General features: G+C 54.9%; 1 protein-coding gene across 4 annotated transcripts; it reads left to right on the forward strand.

The window, feature by feature from the left end:
- The first annotated feature begins 420 nt into the window (after nt 1-420).
- LOC106997327 (uncharacterized) lies at nt 421-15,338 on the forward strand. Of its 4 annotated transcripts, none has more exons than XR_001443490.3 (7): nt 427-529; nt 1,470-1,715; nt 11,180-11,603; nt 12,387-12,484; nt 12,928-13,035; nt 13,404-13,629; nt 15,163-15,338. XR_001443490.3 is itself a non-coding variant. In XM_077995932.1 (7 exons), exons 3-7 carry the CDS (start codon nt 11,543-11,545, stop codon nt 15,286-15,288), a joined length of 624 nt encoding a protein of 207 aa, XP_077852058.1. In that variant the 5' UTR covers nt 427-529; nt 1,470-1,715; nt 11,180-11,542; the 3' UTR covers nt 15,289-15,338. The 4 variants fall into 4 exon arrangements, 2 of the variants coding, with proteins under 2 accessions (XP_077852058.1, XP_028701312.2); XM_077995932.1 differs by having other exon boundaries at nt 13,399-13,629; XM_028845479.2 differs by having other exon boundaries at nt 11,180-12,484; nt 13,399-13,629.
- The last annotated feature ends 890 nt before the right edge of the window (nt 15,339-16,228 follow it).

Genomic DNA, 16,228 nt, shown 5'->3' on the forward strand with positions numbered 1-16,228 from the left:
TGGTCTCGAACTCCCAACCTCAGGCCATCCACCTGCCCTGGTCTCCCAAAGTGCTGGGATTACAGGCATGAGCCACTGCTCCCGGCCCTTGAAGGTTCTTCCACTGATCACAAGCACTGGGTCACACTCTGCCAGAGGCGTGAGGCTCCCTCATGCTAGGGACAGCAGGGAGGAGGGTGAGGCTGGGCCCGCCTGGCCCTGGGCACACACTGCCCACCGTGACCCCAGACCCACTCTCACCCGGGCAGGAGGTTCCAGCCTATGCCCTGCACCCTGCTGTGTGACCCGCGCGCCGAGGGGCCACTGGACCATGAAGGCAGCCTCTCCGTGGGTGTCCTGGCACTCAGCCCATGTGTATGACAGGGTCCACGATCCATGGGCACCAGGCACAGTGGGGATTGGATAATCGGGGCCCACCCTCAGGCCTGGAGGCTGCGAGCCCCTGTGCAGGGTCATTTCCTGCGAGGGGAGAGCCCGAAGGAACAGGTGCGACGGGAACCCAACAGCTGGTGTCTCAGAGAAATCTGAAGTGAGCCCGGGAAGGTGGCTGAGGCTCATAGCCGGGGCAGGAACCTGTGCAGGGGGAGAGAAGGAGGGAGGGACAGCCTGACCGGGACTAGAGGCAGGACAGGAAGGGGCGGAGGAGACAGGAAGGTGGGGTGGGGGCTCCCAGCAGGGGAGATTTCTCAGCTGGAGAGGTTGCCAGGAGGGAAGGAGCAGAGGGAGCTGGGCCTCCCGATTTTTGCCCCAACCTCCTGCTCCCACATGCAGGCAGGGCTGCCCCAGCCGGGGTCTCCAGCACAAGGTGAAGCTGCTGCTGAGCCCCTGCCCTCCCTGCAGACCTCGGGGGGAGCTGGGCTCCCAGCTGGCCGTGCCCTGGCTGTGTGATGGTGGTCAAGGGCCTGCCCTCTCTGTGCTCCTGCTCCGTCTGGTACTGTGCACTCTGTGGGAACAGGGCCACCACTCACCAACCCACTGCGATGCAGACAGAGGCTGGGACTGGGGGAGGCTCTGCTGTGGCCCTGAGCAGGGGTCCTGCTGGCCTGCAGACTCTGCCTCCCAGAGCCCCTCAGCCCCCGCCCCCCATGTCGGCTCCATCTGGAATCGACACACTTCTTTCTGAGAAGTGATGCATGGCTTCCCCGTCAGATTTACAAATAACTTCAAATTTTACCGTTTTCTTTCCCTAATGAATTCTCCGAAGCGTGTTCCAGGCTCCCCGGTAATGAGCAGGATGCAGAGGCCTCCGTGCAGCTCTGTCTCCCAGCCTGCCTCGGCGAGGCCCTGCTGAATTAGCCCAGCCCCTCCCGGCGCGCAGCCCCGGTGCACCCTCGTTTAGTGCCCTTGGTGGGAATCCATCGTATTGACAATCTCCACTGGTGTAATTCCTGCATTAGGATTTTGTGCTAAACTGTGTTTCAAAAGCGCTCTGACCCCGATTACCTCTTTAATTGTGCTTAAAAATCCAGATTAATTCAGAGGCGAAGTCAGCCACGCTGGGAAGGGGGCCTTGCTGGCCCGCACCGTGGATGGTTCCCCGGTCTCTGAAGATGGCCAGTTCCCCAGGGTGGTCTGTCTGCACCGCCTCCAACTCTCAGGAAGCCTCGTTTGGAGCTGCCAGGAAAACCTCTGGCTCTGGGAGGCCCAGAAACGAATGAGAGCGTCTCAGGAGCGCTGGGCTGGTGCCGGCTTCGCCAGCCACGCCACGAAGCCAGGTAAACACGATTGTGCTATTCCCATTTTATAGGTGGGAAAGTTGAGGCCCAAGACTGACTATCCCCAGCCCCAAGGTCAGCAAGCGGGTGGGTCTGGGTGGAGCTGGGGGAAGCTGTGGCTGAGCCTGCTGGACCCCCAGAAGAGGCTGGGTGGGGCTTTCTGTGGCCCCTGGTCCCTCCTGCCATCTTGGACCCCAAAGGGGCTCCAAGGTCCTCTAGTCCCACTCTCCCATGTTACAGGTGGGGAGACAGACCCACCAGCCACAGCTGTCACTGGGCCACATGGAGAAGTGGCATGCCAGCTGAGGCCAGTCGGGGAGGCCTGTCTCCGTGATAAACACCTGCCCCTCATCCTGCACGCTGGCTGTCCACGGGATGAGTGGGGACCCGGGGGCCAACCAGGCTGGTTCCAGCCCTGGCTTCTCTCCTGACTCCCTTGGACGAGTCCCCTCCCTTCTTTGAGCCTCAGTTTCTCCATCTGAACAATGGAGTCCCGATCCTGAGATTGCAGGTCTGTTGGGAGACTCGGATACAGCACTGGGTGGTCTGCGCGTGGCATGGGGGGACTCGGGGGCCACTGCCCTGGCTGTGATTCCTGCCTCACTCTGCCCAGCCCCAGGAGAGGTTCAGTGAAGCGCTACAAGCCCTTGGGGTTAGCATGAGGTGTCCAGCCCCACAGCACAACAGATGCTTTTTTTCTTTCACCTTCACCTTGTTTGGAGAAAATAATACTTCTATGAACATGCATGCACAGGCTTTTATGTGGATGTGTGTCTTTATTTTCTTCTTTTTATAATAATAATTATTATTTTAATCAAAACAGAGCTGGAGTAATGTCTTCGTTTTTCCTGGGTAGATGCGTGGGAGTGAGATTGCTGGGTCTCATGGTAATTCCATGTTGGACATTTTTAAAAACTCCCAAACTGGCTGGGTGTGGTGGCTCACGACTGTAATCCCAGCACTTTGGGAGGCTGAGGCGGGTGGATCACCTGAGGCCAGGAGTTCGAGACCAGCCTAGCCAACATGGTGAAACCCTGTCTCTACTAAAAACACAAAAATTAGCTGGGCATGGTGGTGCGCATCTGTATTCCCAGCTATTCGGGAAGCTGAGGCAGGAGAATCGCTTGAACCTGGGAGGCGGAGGTTGCAATAAGCCAAGATCGTGCTACTGCACTCTAGCCTGGGTGACAGACTGAGACTCTGTCTCAAAAAGTAAAAGAATTAAAAAAATAAAATTAGGCCAGGCGCAGTGGCTCACACCTGTAATCCCAGCACTTTGGGAGGCCGAGGCGGGCGGATCACGAGATCAGGAGATCAAGACCATCCTGGCTAACATGGTGAAACCCCATCTCTACTAAAAACACAAAAAATTAGCCGGGTGGCCGGGCGCGGTGGCTCAAGCCTGTAATCCCAGCACTTTGGGAGGCCGAGACGGGCGAATCACGAGGTCAGGAGATCAAGACCATCCTGGCTAACACGGTGAAACCCCGTCTCTACTAAAAAATACAAAAAACTAGCCAGGCAAGGTGGCGGGTGCCTGTAGTCCCAGCTACTCGGGAGGCTGAGGCAGGAGAATGGCGTAAACCCGGGAGGCAGAGCTTGCAGTGAGCTGAGATCTGGCCACTGCACTCCAGCCTGGATGACAGAGCCAGACTCCGTCTCAAAAAAAAAAAAAAAAAAAAAAAAAATTAGCCGGGTGTTGTGGCGGGCGCCTGTAGTCCCAGCTACTCAGCAGGACAATGGAGTGAACCCGGGAGGCGCAGGTTGCAGTGAATTGAGATCACACCACTGCACTCCAGCCTGGGCGACAGATAGAGACTCTGTCTCAAAAAATAAATAAAATAAAATAAATAAAATAAAATAAAATAAAATAAAATAAAATAAAATAAGCCAGGCATGGTGGTGCACATCTGTGGTCTCAGGTCCTCCAGAGGCTAACATGGGAGGATCGCTTGAGCCCAGGAGTTCGAGGCTGCAGTGATCTGTGATTGCACCACTGCACTCCAGCCTGGGCAACAGCAAGACCCAATCTCAAAATAAACAAAAAGAAAAGAAAAGACAAACTATTTGTCAAAATGGATGCAACCTTTTTCCCTGCCTACCAGCAGTGTGCTAGAGTTCTGACTTTCCGATTTCTCCTCCTCACCAATACTTGCCAATATCTGTCTGCTTTATTTTAGTCATCCTAGCGGGTGTGAGGGGCCGTCTCATTTTAATTTGTGTTTTCCTGATGGCTGACAGTATTTTCATGTGCTTATGGGCCATTTTTATATCATCTTTGGAGAAATGTCTATTCGGATCCTTTGCTTATTTAAAAAATTGGGCTATGTGTTTCTTGGTTATTGAGTTATAATCGTTCTTTATATATTTTAGACATAAATGTCTTATCAGAAATCCGTTTTGCAAAAATGTTCTCCCATTTTGCAGGTGTTTTTTTCCCTTTCTCGATGACATCCTTTGAAGTACAAAAGCTTCTAATTTTGACGAAGTCCAGTGTATCTATTTTTTTCTTTTTTCTCTTGTGACTTTCATGCCATGTCTAGGAAGGCTTGGTCTAATTCAAGATGACAAAGATTTTCTCCTGTGTTTTGTTTTCAGAGCTTTAGAGCTTCAGCTCTCACATTTAGTTCTGTGATTTTGTTTTTCTTTTTCTTTTTTTTTTTTTTTTTTATACAGGGTCTCACTGTATCACCCAGGCTGGAGTGCAGTGGCACAGTAATAGCTCACCCATACCTGCCCACTTGCTGACCTCTGGGCTGTGGATACTCAGTCTTGGGCCTCAAGTCAAGCCCACAAAGTGAAGGCTTCCTGGGATCAGGTGATCCTCCCACTTCAGCTTCCCGCGTGGCTAGAACTACAGGCATGTGCCACCATGCTCAGCTAATTTTTAAATTTTTTATAAAGTCAGAGTCTTGCTATATTGCACGGACTGGAGTGCAGTGGCATGATCATAGCTTACTGCAGCCTCAAACTCCAGGTCCCCAGCGATCCTCCCACCTCAGCCTCCCAAGTAGCTGGGACCACAGGCACACACCACCACACCTCGCTACTTTTTAAGTTTTTTGTAAAGACAGAGTCTTGCTATATTGCCCAGGCTGGAGTACAGTAGCATAATCACAGCTCACTGCAGCCTCGGACTCCTGAGCTCCAGCGATCCTCCCACCTCGGCCTCCCAAGTAGCTGGGACCACAGGCACACTCCACCACATCTGGCTATTTATTTTATTTTATTTTTTGTAGAGATGGGTCCTGCTCTGTTGCTCAGGCTGGTCTTGAACTCCTGGGCTCAAGCAATCCTCCCACCTCGGCCTCCCAAAGTGCTGGATTACAGGCGTGAGCCGCCGCGCCTGGCCCCCATGATCTATTTGGAGTTAATTTTTGCATGTGGTGTGAGGCCGAGTCCACTCTTGCCTGTGGATGTCCAGTTGTCCCAGCGCCATCTGTGGAAAATGCTCATTGAACGCCCTTGTTGGAAGTCAGTGAACGAGTGTGTTTATTTCTGGTCTCTGAATTTTGTTTTATTCCCTTAATCTCCATGTGAGTCCTTACCCCAGGACCACACTGTCTTCATTACTGTAGCTTTGTAGTAAGTTTTGACATCTTACTAGGGAGTCGGGGGTGAGGGGCAGCTGTGGAAAAGGCCACAGCCGCTGGAGTCCCCCGGCCCTCTGTTGGGGCCACCCAAGCCACCCGGCCGCTGGAGGCTGGGAGGAGCCGATTGCTGGTGGTCCCAGGACAGGCCTAGAGGCCCTCGGCTGTGGTGAGCCGGGATCTGCAGGGGGACTGGGACTGACCTCCGGCCGAGCCGGCCCAGAGCAGAGGTCGGCTCAGCGCCCAGGATCAGGGGGTCCATCCTGCGTCCCATGAGCTACAGCTGCTGTCCCCGATGGGTGCCGCGCTTTCCAGTTTGCTCCCCCGTGTCTCTGTTGACCATCCCCACTTGTAGGTGAGCACACACAGGCTTGGAAGGCGCTGAGGGTTTGTCCCTGCCCTACAAGTCACACAGGGGAGCCCCCAGGCTCCTGGGCAGCATACGGGCCTACCACGGGATCCCAACCCACAGCTCCCCGAGAGTCCTCTAGGACAAGACCCTAATGCTGCCCCTGAGGTCTTCGGCGCCTCGAACTCCAAGCCAAAGAGAGAAGAGGCCTCTGCCTGAGCAGAGGAGCCGTGTGGCCGGGCCTTCTGCCCTAACACACACGCCCAACGTGCTCAGCCAGTGCAGCAGCCCCACAGGTGCAGGCCCCTGCGCCCAGCTCCACACCGTGCCCCCAGTACAGGGCCAGGACCTCCCCAGGATGAGCTCTCGCTGCGTCCCCGAGGGAGGTAAACCCCAGAGCGCCCCAAAGGAGCCCACGTTTGTCCCAACCTGTACATTCTACACTCACGTTTATAACCAGAGCTTCTAAGAGGAATCTGAGCAGCCCCCGCCCACCCTACCCCGCCCCTCCCTACATGGATAATTACGGGGCAGGACCTGGGCCCCCATCACTGTTGGCCACCGGCCGCCAGGCCCACGCCCTCACCTTCTCCCAGGGGCCCCCGATGCCTCTGCCAGGAAGCCTCCCCCACGGGCTGAGTTATTTACTTTCCTTAATAACCTTTTATGAGGGGCCTTGCTGTGGCCTTCAGGAGGGTAGGGAGCCGGCTTCGAGGTCATCCTTTGGCTGGAATTTTATTAACTTCAAGTCAGGCCCGAGGCAGGTGAAGGAGCACCCCCTCTACCCCAACGGGCTGTGACGCACTCCAGGTGAGGTGTGACTGACCTGTTTAATTAAATCCTCTGTCTGCACCTCAGCCTGGGTGGTGACGTAGGCAGGATACCCCACAGCAGCTTCCGTGCGGCGTGTCCCCTGCCCACCGCCTTCCCCACCCATCGGGCTCTGAACAGCAGGCCTGGGGTTTCTTAAAAAATCAACTTTCAGCCAGGCACGGTGACTCATGCCTGTAATCCCAGAACTTTGGGAGGCCGAGGCGGGCAGATCACCTGAGGTCAGGAGTTCAAGACCAGCCTGGCCAATATGGTGAAATCCCGTCTGTACAAAAAAAAAGAAAAAAAAAAAGAAAATTTAGCCGGGCGTGGTAGCGTGCGCCTGTAATCCCAGCTACTTGGGAGGCTGAGGCGGAAGACACACTTGAATCCTGGAGGTGGAGGTGGCAGTGAGCTGAGATTGTGCCATTGCACTCCAGCCTGTGCAACAGAGCAAGACCCCATCTCGAAGCAAAATAATAATAAAAATACATTGAAATCAAGAGAAATGTTAGACAAACCCGAATTGACGGACATTCTATAAATATCCTGCCTGGACTTTTTGAAAATGTTAATTGCACAAAAGTTGAAGCAAGGCTGAGGGTCCCAGGCTGAAGGAGACAGGAGCGATGTGCAGAGACAGCACCCTGTGGCCGTGGGCTGGATTCAGGACTTGGGAGATGGTGGGATAAAGGACATGATTTAAATGTGGGCCATGGAGCGGCCGCCATCAACAAGACTTTGTCTTGTTCTGCTCTTGTTGGTTACAAATGCAGAACCTAGGGCCTGTCCCTGGCCAACTACACATTTTTGATTTTTTTTTTTTTTTTTTTTAAGACAGTCTCACTCTGTACACCAGGCTGGAGTGCAGTGGAGTAATCTCAGCTCACTGCAATCCCTGCTTCCCGGATTCAAGTGATTCTCCTGCCTCAGTCTCCTGAGTAGCTGAGATTACAGGTGCCCGCCACCACACCTGGCTAATTTTTGTATTTTTAGTAGAGACAGGGTTCCACCATGTTGGCCAGGCTGGTCTTGAACTCCTGACCTCAAGCGATCCATACAACTTGGCCTCCCTCCCAAAATGCTGGTATTACCAGTGTGAGACACTGCACCTGGCCAGTCAGAAATAGCATTCTTTTTCTTTTTTTTTTTTTTTTTTTGAGATGGAGTCTCACTCTATCCCCCAGGCTGGAGTGCAGTGGCACGATCTAGGCTCACTGCAAGCTCCGCCTCCCAGGTTCAGGCCATTCTCCTGCCTCAGCCCCCCAAGTAGCTGGGACTACAGGCGCCCGCCACCACACCTGGCTAATTTTTTTGTATTTTTAGTAGAGATGGGGTTTCACCGTGTTAGCCAGGATGGTCTTGATCTACTGACTTCATGATCCACCCGTCTCAGCCTCCCAAAGTGCTGGGATTACAGGCGTGAGCCACCACACCTGGCTGAAATAACATTCTTAAGTCCCCTCCATGAAGCCAGTATATCTCTCCATTTATTTAGACCTTCTTTAATTTCTCTCAGCTGTTTTTGGAGTTTTCAGTGCACAGGTCTGGCACCTTTTGTCGGATTTACCTCTCAGTGGTTCACATTTTGTAAATGGCATTTTAATGTTAGTTTCTGATTGTCATACAATTGCTATACCCTTGATCTTTGCGTACTGTTCTTGCATCCTGTGATCTTGGAAATAGCTTTTTTTGTAAATTCCACCAGGTTGTCTTCACAGAGGATCATGTCCTTATGAACACAGATAGCACTTCTTCCTTTCCCATCTGGACGTGTTCATTTATTTTTCTTGCCTGATTGCAATGGCCCCAGCCCAGACTTACTGAACTAGAAACGGAACTTTAATAAGCTCCTCTGGTAACTCAAATACACTGTTTCTTGAGAAGGGTTCCCTTAGGTTTTGCTGCTTGTATTGGAACAATGTTCAGTTTCTTTTATTTTTGATTTAATTTAATTTAATTTAATTTTTATTTTATTTTTTGAGACAGAGTCTCGCTCTGTTGCCCAGGCTGGAGTGCAGTGGTGCAATCTCGGCTCACTGTGGCCTCTGCCTCCAGGGCCCAAGTGATCCTCCTCCTCTGCCTCCTGAGTAAGCTGGGATTACAGGTGCCTACCATCATGCCTGGCTAATTTTTGTATTTTTAGTAAAGACGGGGTTTCACCATGTTGGCCAGGCAATTTTGAACTCCTCACTCACCTCAAACAATCTGCGCACCTCAGCCTCCCAAAGTGCTGGGATTACAGGCGTGAGCCACCTGGGTCCAAACCCTGGCTCATTTGGACTATCTGTTTCCTCCTGTGTCTGAGCTTTGTCACCTGTGACATGGAGGTGTCTGAGGCCCAGGCCTATCAGGAATACGTGTGGCCATAGTGTTGGTGACAGTGCAGGCGGAGGAGGGTTCTTGGCAGGGCTTTCTGAGCCCAGGCCTCTGCAGCTTACCAAGCAAGTACAGTTTCTCCACTGCCCTGTCCACAGGCGCCACACCGACCCCAAATCATTTGCACTCAGCGCCCCTGTTTGGTAAAGACGATTTTGCAAACAGCAACTGGTTTAGATATCTAGAATGTTTCCCCAAAGCCTAGCACCCTTTAATCACAATGAATAAAGCTGCACAGGACATTGACTTCAGTGATGCAGGAACTGGGGTGTCATTCTGGGCAGAGATGTTGAGGAAAACGCTTGGGAAACGGTTATAGCAAAGCACCAGCTCCCTCACCGCTTGCTCAGCACTCTGTGTCCAGGCCTTGCAGGTGCTGAGGACACCCCACACCCAGGATGACCCACCATGCCCAGGGAGCTCCTCTGCTGATGCCCACTGGGTCAGGAAGCACTTCTGTGCATGGCCCAGCCAGGCAGGGAGAGTACATTTGCTTTCTAGATGGAAGCTGGCTCTTTGCTCACCATCCCATGTTGCCCCTGGTTACCCTCCTTGCCCGGCCCTCTCCACAGTCCTCTGAGCAAGTGGGGGCGGGCGGGGGGCATCCCATTGCATGAATGGCCCAGAGAGGTGCAGACACTTTCCTGAGGCTGCCCAGACTGTGAGGGGTCAGGGCACAGGGCTTCCAGCTCCAAGCTGCCTTGGGGCTACTCCTAGGGGTGGGTCTGGCCCTGTCGGCCTGCAGGCCCACCCGTCCCCACTCACTGCTCACCTGCCCTGCACCTGCCGCCCCCTCCTCGGGGCTGCCCCCCGCCCGGTATTCACTCGATCTTCAGCATTCAGCCTCGGAAGAGCCACCCGGCTATTTACCATGGACTCATTTAAGTTGGTTAATTTTTAATAATGTTGAAATTTCCATGTGAATAATTCAGGTAAATTATTTATTAAAGCGCAGGATAAAGGGACCAGGACAATTACCAGCTGACAGTGTTAGCTGCGGCGTGGCGAGGTGGGCGAGGAGGGCGAGGTGCGAGTGGGAGGGAAGGCCTGCGATGGGCAGTGTCACACGGACCCTCACTGTGAATATCAGACCCAGGAGGGCTTGGCAGGGCCAAACCTTCTTCTCCCTCCGCGGCCCCACCAACAGTCTGGCCACCTGACCCTACAGCCGGATAGCCTCTGGCTCCCTCCTGAGCTATCCACGAACCCACTTCCAGCAGCTTCCCTTACACCCCTGCGGCCTCGCTGGCCCCTCTGGCATGAGGGAAGCCTGGAATCCGTCTGCAGAGGCCAGAGGGAAGTTTTCTGTGCCCCAATCTCATTCCGTCAGCCCAAGTCAGCCCTACAGCAGTGACTGCCCATTGCACTTAGATAGGACACCCTGGACCCTGTGAGCTTCCTGGGACCTGGCCAGCCTCACTCCCCACTGCAGCCCGTGGCAGCCACTGGGGCCTCTGTGACCCTGCATGGCTGTTCCTTCTGCTGGCACAATGCTCCCTGACGCCTCACCTGCCCCGCCCACCATTCCAGCAGGAAGGGGCCGCAGCCACACCAGGCCAGGCGGTGTCCTCTGCACGTCACCCAGCCCCCATGGGGTTCTGTGAGCTTGGCCCAACAGACAGGTCAGGGGCTGCCCCAAAAGGGTCCCTGGACATCGGGAGCTGCCCCTCTGCTGCCCCCTGCCCAGCTGGACAGTCACCTCCACCCTCCCAGGGCCTCGTGGCCAGCGCCCGGGAACCCCCAACTCTGCTCTTTCCACACACCCTCCCCCACCAAGGCGCCCAGGCCTGACGCCTCCTCTCTGGTTACCTGGGTCACCGTTCATGCCATCTTCTTGCTGCCTCCCGCCTCATCTTCAACAACCCTGAAGTCCATCCTCCACTCAGCTTCTCAGGTGATTCTCAAAGGTTAACACAACCACATCCCTCTCCTGCTCCAAACCCTCCATGGCTCCCCAGTGCCCATGGAATAGAGTCCAGGGCCCTAGGTCCCACAGTCCCTCGGCCCACAGGTGCCACCTGCCTCTGCCCTTCTCTATCAGCCCATGCCCAGTTGCCCCGAAAACATGAAACTCACCCAGATCCCAAAGTCCCAAAGACACGGTGCCAAAGAAAGTGTAAAACATCTCAACAATTGTGATTCCACAGCAAATAATAGTATTTGGGATAGGTTGAGTTACATAAAACACATTATTAAAATTAATTTTATCTGCTTCTTTTCCTTCCTTCCTTCCTTCTTTCCTTCCTTCCTTCCTTCCTTCCTTCCTTCCTTCCTTCCTTCCTTCCTTCTTTCCTTCTTTTCTTCTTCCTTTCTTTCTTTCTTCCTTTTTTTGACAGGGTCTTGCTGTGTCATCCGGGCTGGAGTGCAGTGGTGTGACCTCGGCTCACTGCAACCTCGACCTCCTGGGCTCAAGCGATTCTCCCGTCTCAGCCTGCCGAGTAGCTGGAATTACAGGCACGTGCCACCATGCCCAGCTAACTTTTTAAATTTTTTAGTAGAGACTGGGTCTCACTATGTTGCCCAGACTGGTCTCAAACTCCTGACCTCAAGTGATCTGCCTGCCTCGGCCTCCCCAAGTGCTGGGATGACAGGCGTGAGCCACCACACCTGGCCTCCATTTTCCTTTGCAGTGCCTGTCATCTGCGTTATTATCAAGGAGATGTGTGTATCTGGCCACTGCCTGTCCATGAGCAACAGGAATGTGTCTGTCTTGGTCCCTGCAGTATCCTCAGCACGCAGTAGATAAGTCTTCAGTGCACAGTAGGCATAGCCTCAGCACATGACAATCGTGTAATCAACACATAGTAGGTTTGCAGCACACAGTAGGTAAATCCTAAGCACACAGTAGGTAAATCCTCAGCACAGAGTAGGTAAATCCTCAACACATGACAATCGTGTCAACACATAGTAGGTGTGCAACACAGAATAGGTAAATCCTCAGCATATAACAGTCTTGTCATCAACACATGGTAGGTGTGCAGCACACAGTAGGCATCTCCTCTGCACACAGTAGTTAATCCTCAGCACATGACAATTGTGTCATCAACACATAGTAGGTGTGCAACACACAGTAGGTAAATCCTCAGCACATGACAATCATGTCATCAACACATAATAGGTGAGAAGCACACAGTAGGCACTTCCTCAGCACACAGTAGGTCTGCAGTGGCCGCATGAATGGAGCCCTGGAGTTCTACTGGGTGGAGGTCTACTGGATGGGGCAGTGCTGCAGCTGGGGGTGGAGGAACCTGAAGGAGCAGGCTGGGGGGCCCATGAGGGGCCATGGGACACCCACGGAGGGTGGGAAGCTGCTTAGAAGAGGCTGGAGCTCAGGGAGGGCCTGGGTGGAACTGTCACGGGGCGAGTGGGGAAACGGGCTGTGGGCTGAGACCCAAGGCTATAAACTGGGAGGGGCCATGAGCCCCGTCCGTGGGGAGCAGCGATCCACAGCCGCCTCTGTGGAGCCCCAGGTGTCTCAGCCCTTCCACCCCGACGGGCCTCTCCATTTGCCACCTCGCACATCTGCAGCACCTTCTCTTCCAGGCCTCACAGGAACCCGGGTGGGAGACTGGGTTCTTCCCATTTTCCAGATGAGGATGCTGAGGCCCCAAGTGGCACATGGAGCCAGAGCTCATGCCCAGGTGTGTGTGACCCCAAAGTCCTTACGACCGGGTCCTGCACTCCCTCAGGCAGAGGCAGAAGTACCCCCATAGCCTCCTGCAGCCTCTTCCTGAGGCTGGGAAGAAACTGAGGCAGAGCCAAGCAGTCCCTGCCGTGACCCCACACGGGGCATCTCCCCAGAGGCTGGTTTTGCCCAGGGCCAGAAATCCCAGACACAGACCCCCAACCCGGGACTTAGGCGTTGACCTTCTCAGGCGGTCACGTGGACACGGGTGTCCTTTTTTATTAAAACCCAACACGTGCGGCCCCGGCCTCCTCCCGCCTACCCCAAAGCCACCGGCCTCCTACGACAGCGACTCCCTGACTGCCTCCTCCGGCCACAGCCCCTCCCGCTTTAATTACCAGCACCTAGGGTGGCGGCACACTAGGCGGCTTCGCACTCATTCAAGTGGGGGCTTTACAGGATGGCGCCGTCCCCCCACGCCCAGGGGACCTCACAGCGCCAGTGACCCACAGGCCAGATCATTCCAGAGCTAAACAGGCAGAGACCAGGCCTGGAGCCTGCAGCCAGGTAGGTGATGGGTGGAGGGGGGTGCTGGGGGCCGAGGCTCAACCCCACCCTCTGCTCCTCTGCCCTGCAGCCTTGAGACAGTGACTCCACCCCCTGTGCCTCAGTTTCCTCTCCCATCCTGTGGAGAACACCTGGGCACTCTCAGGGTTCATCCATTCCTTAGACAAACACCACAGTAGTGAACATCGCTGAACCCTCCAACCACTCTGTGGTCCCCACCTTGCAGGAAAATGGTGGATTCCAGGGGCAGGAGGAGGCAGGAGGGGTTCCCAGAGGGGCGGGGGTCCCAGGCTGCAGCTCCTGGGTGGGCAGCCTTCCTGGGCCCGCTTTATGTGGTTCTGACCTCACTGATCAAATCCTGAGCCCAGGGCCGACGACACAGACCTGGAAGGTCCCCAGGCCCCTCCCCGAGCCTGCAAGCGCATCTCTGCCCCATCGAAGCTCAAACTCACCTCTCCTGGGAAGCCTCACCGGATGTGCGCTCCGGGAGCTGCAGAGCTGAGGGGAGGAGTCCGCTGTGAAGTCCGCTTTGAAGTCTGCCGCAGGTCTGGGTCACCCCCGACCTTGTCTCCGGCTCCTGGGGCTCAGTCCAAGGTATGATTCAGGGCAGGTGACAGGAAGTTGAGTTTTTGTTTTTGTTTTTTTGCTTTTTTTAAGGGGGGACAAAGTCTCGCTCTGTCACCCTGGCTGGGGTGCAGTGGTGCAATCTCAGCTCTCTGCAACCTCTGCCTCCAGGGTTCAAGCGATACTTCGACCTCAGCCTGCCGAGTAGCTGGGACTACAAACGTGTGTCACCACGCCAGGCTAATGTTTTTTGAATTTTTATCAGAAATGGGGTTTCACCATGTTGGCCAAGCTGGTCTCAAACTCCTGACCTCAGGTGATCTGCCCGCCCCGGCCTCCCAAAGTGCTGGGATGACAGGCGTGAACCATCGTGCCCAGCTGAAACTTGATTTTTTTTAGAAACCCCAGGCCTGCTGTTCAGAGGTTCCCCTGGGGCACCCCCCAAAAGAGGGCGGAGAGCTGGGGCCGGGCCAGAGCCACACTCACTGGGCCACCCAAAGGCTCAGGGGCACAGCTGTGAAGTGGGCATGAGCCCAGCCCCTCTGGGGGCAGCAGGGATTCAGGGGCCCCGCCTCTGAGGGTTGCACTGGGGCCCCACGAGAGAAGGCTTGCAGGGAACCTGGGCAGGCCACCTGGGAGGCTGGGACCAGACTGCCTGGACCCCACCCTAGCTTCACCACTTACTGGCCTTGGGCAGCTGCCTGGCCCCTCTGAGCCTCTCACTGTCCCCATCTGTCAAGTGGGATAATAATGATAGCAAAGTGCTGGAGATTGGAATTATTGATACAACGGGCCACAGTCTCACCCTGGCACTCACTCATGTTGATTTCCAGCTATGGGAAAGTCTGCACAGGTGTGCTGGAAATGCTGGGTGCCTGCGGAGGGCCCCCGCTCCCTGGGACAGAGCTGGCCTGCAGCTTCCCATGAGGCCCTTGCCAGGGAGAGGGGCCCAGCTTGTCCCTAGGTGTGGTGTCCATGGAGACAGAGGGGACCCACTGCCCCCAGTCTGGGGGTCATGGTGACCTGGGGCCCCAGGAGGGAGCCTGAGGGGGGCAGGAGCTTCCCAAGATCCAGCCTCAAAGCTCAGTCCCTCAGATAATAACATGATTATTAAAAATAATCATCAGGCCGGGCGTGGTGGCTCACGCCTGTAAACCCAGCACTTTGGGAGGCCAAGATGGGCGGATCACAAGGTCAGGAGATCGAGACCACCCTGGCTAACACAGTGAAACCCCATCTCTACTAAAAATACAAAAATTAGCCGGGCGTGGTGGCGGGTGCCTGTAGTCCCAGCTACACGGGAAGCTGAGGCAGGAGAATGGTGTGAAACTGGGAGGCGGAGCTTGCACTGAGTGGAGATCGCGCCACTGCACTCCAGCCTGGGCGACAGAGAGAGACTCAGTCTCAAAAAAAAAAAAAAAAAAAAATCATCAGGCTGGGTGTGGCAGCTCACGCCTGTAGTCCCAGCACTTTGGGAGGCCAAGGAGAGAGCCCCAGAGTTCAAGACCAGGCTGGGCAACACAGCAAGATCCCATTTCTATATAATAAAATAAAACTCGCCAGGCGTGGTGGCACCTGCCTGTTGTGCCAGCTGCTCGGGAGGCTGAGGCGACGGAATTGGCAGAATCACTGGAGCGATTGGAGGCTGCAGTGAACCATGATCGCGTCATTGCACGGCAGCCTGGGTGACAGAGCGAGACCCCAACTCTGAAACACAAATAAACACTTCTAAAAAGGAATAATCAGTGGAACTATCAACGTGGAGGGAGGCCTTGGTGCTGCATCTCATTCGATTTTCACCTGCCCTCCCCAGGAGGGAGGGACTAGAGTGTCCCCGTTTCAGAGACGAGGAGACTGAGGCCAGAGAAGCCAGGTCATTTGGCTGGTGCTGAGACCTGCCCGGGTTTCGGGAGAGCAGCCTGCAGCCCCCAGGGCCCCTGGCTGATATCTAACAGCTGGAGCCAGCCACCAGGCCCCATGCCAGGGGGGCCTCCCGTCCCCACACTGTGCCAGGAAGCATCTCTGGGAAAACTCGTCTTACAGATTTGATTTAATCACCAAATGCTGATTTTTGCAAAGCAGGTCGTGACCCTGGTCATTTTGTGAAAGTGAATTGCCTGGGAAAATGGAAATTGTCACTTTATTACAGGATTAAAAAACTTTAATCCCATTTGAATAAAATGGGAAATAGGGCAGGCCCGTGTCCTTCCGTCCCCCGTTATTAGTGAATTAGGGTCCGTGGGAAACTTGGGTGGGATTTCATGAACAGGATTTAATTCCATCCTCTACCCCCCAAGCTGGGGTTGCCCTACAGAGTGGGGGTTTCCAGCAAAGAAACCCACCTCCTCCTTCCCCCCCATTTCCTTCCCCAGCCCCCTCTCCCCTCCCAGGGACTTGACAGACTTTCCAGCCAGGACCCCCTCTACCAGTGCCCCAGGCACAGTGACTCCAGCCCCTACACTGTGACCAGTCTGGTCCTGCCCCAGGGAGCCAGTCCCCTGTCAGGCCTCACATCCCTCCACCCAGGGCTGCTCCTGCGTGAAGACCCGCCCAAGGGATGCTGCGGGGTGTATGCCCTGACCCAGGCCAGTGTCCAGTGGTGTGGTCAGATATGAACCTCCACCCTCAG

The sequence above is a fragment of the Macaca mulatta genome, chromosome 3 (genome assembly GCF_049350105.2).
Source record: "Macaca mulatta isolate MMU2019108-1 chromosome 3, T2T-MMU8v2.0, whole genome shotgun sequence".
NCBI classification, from domain to species: domain Eukaryota; kingdom Metazoa; phylum Chordata; class Mammalia; order Primates; family Cercopithecidae; genus Macaca; species Macaca mulatta.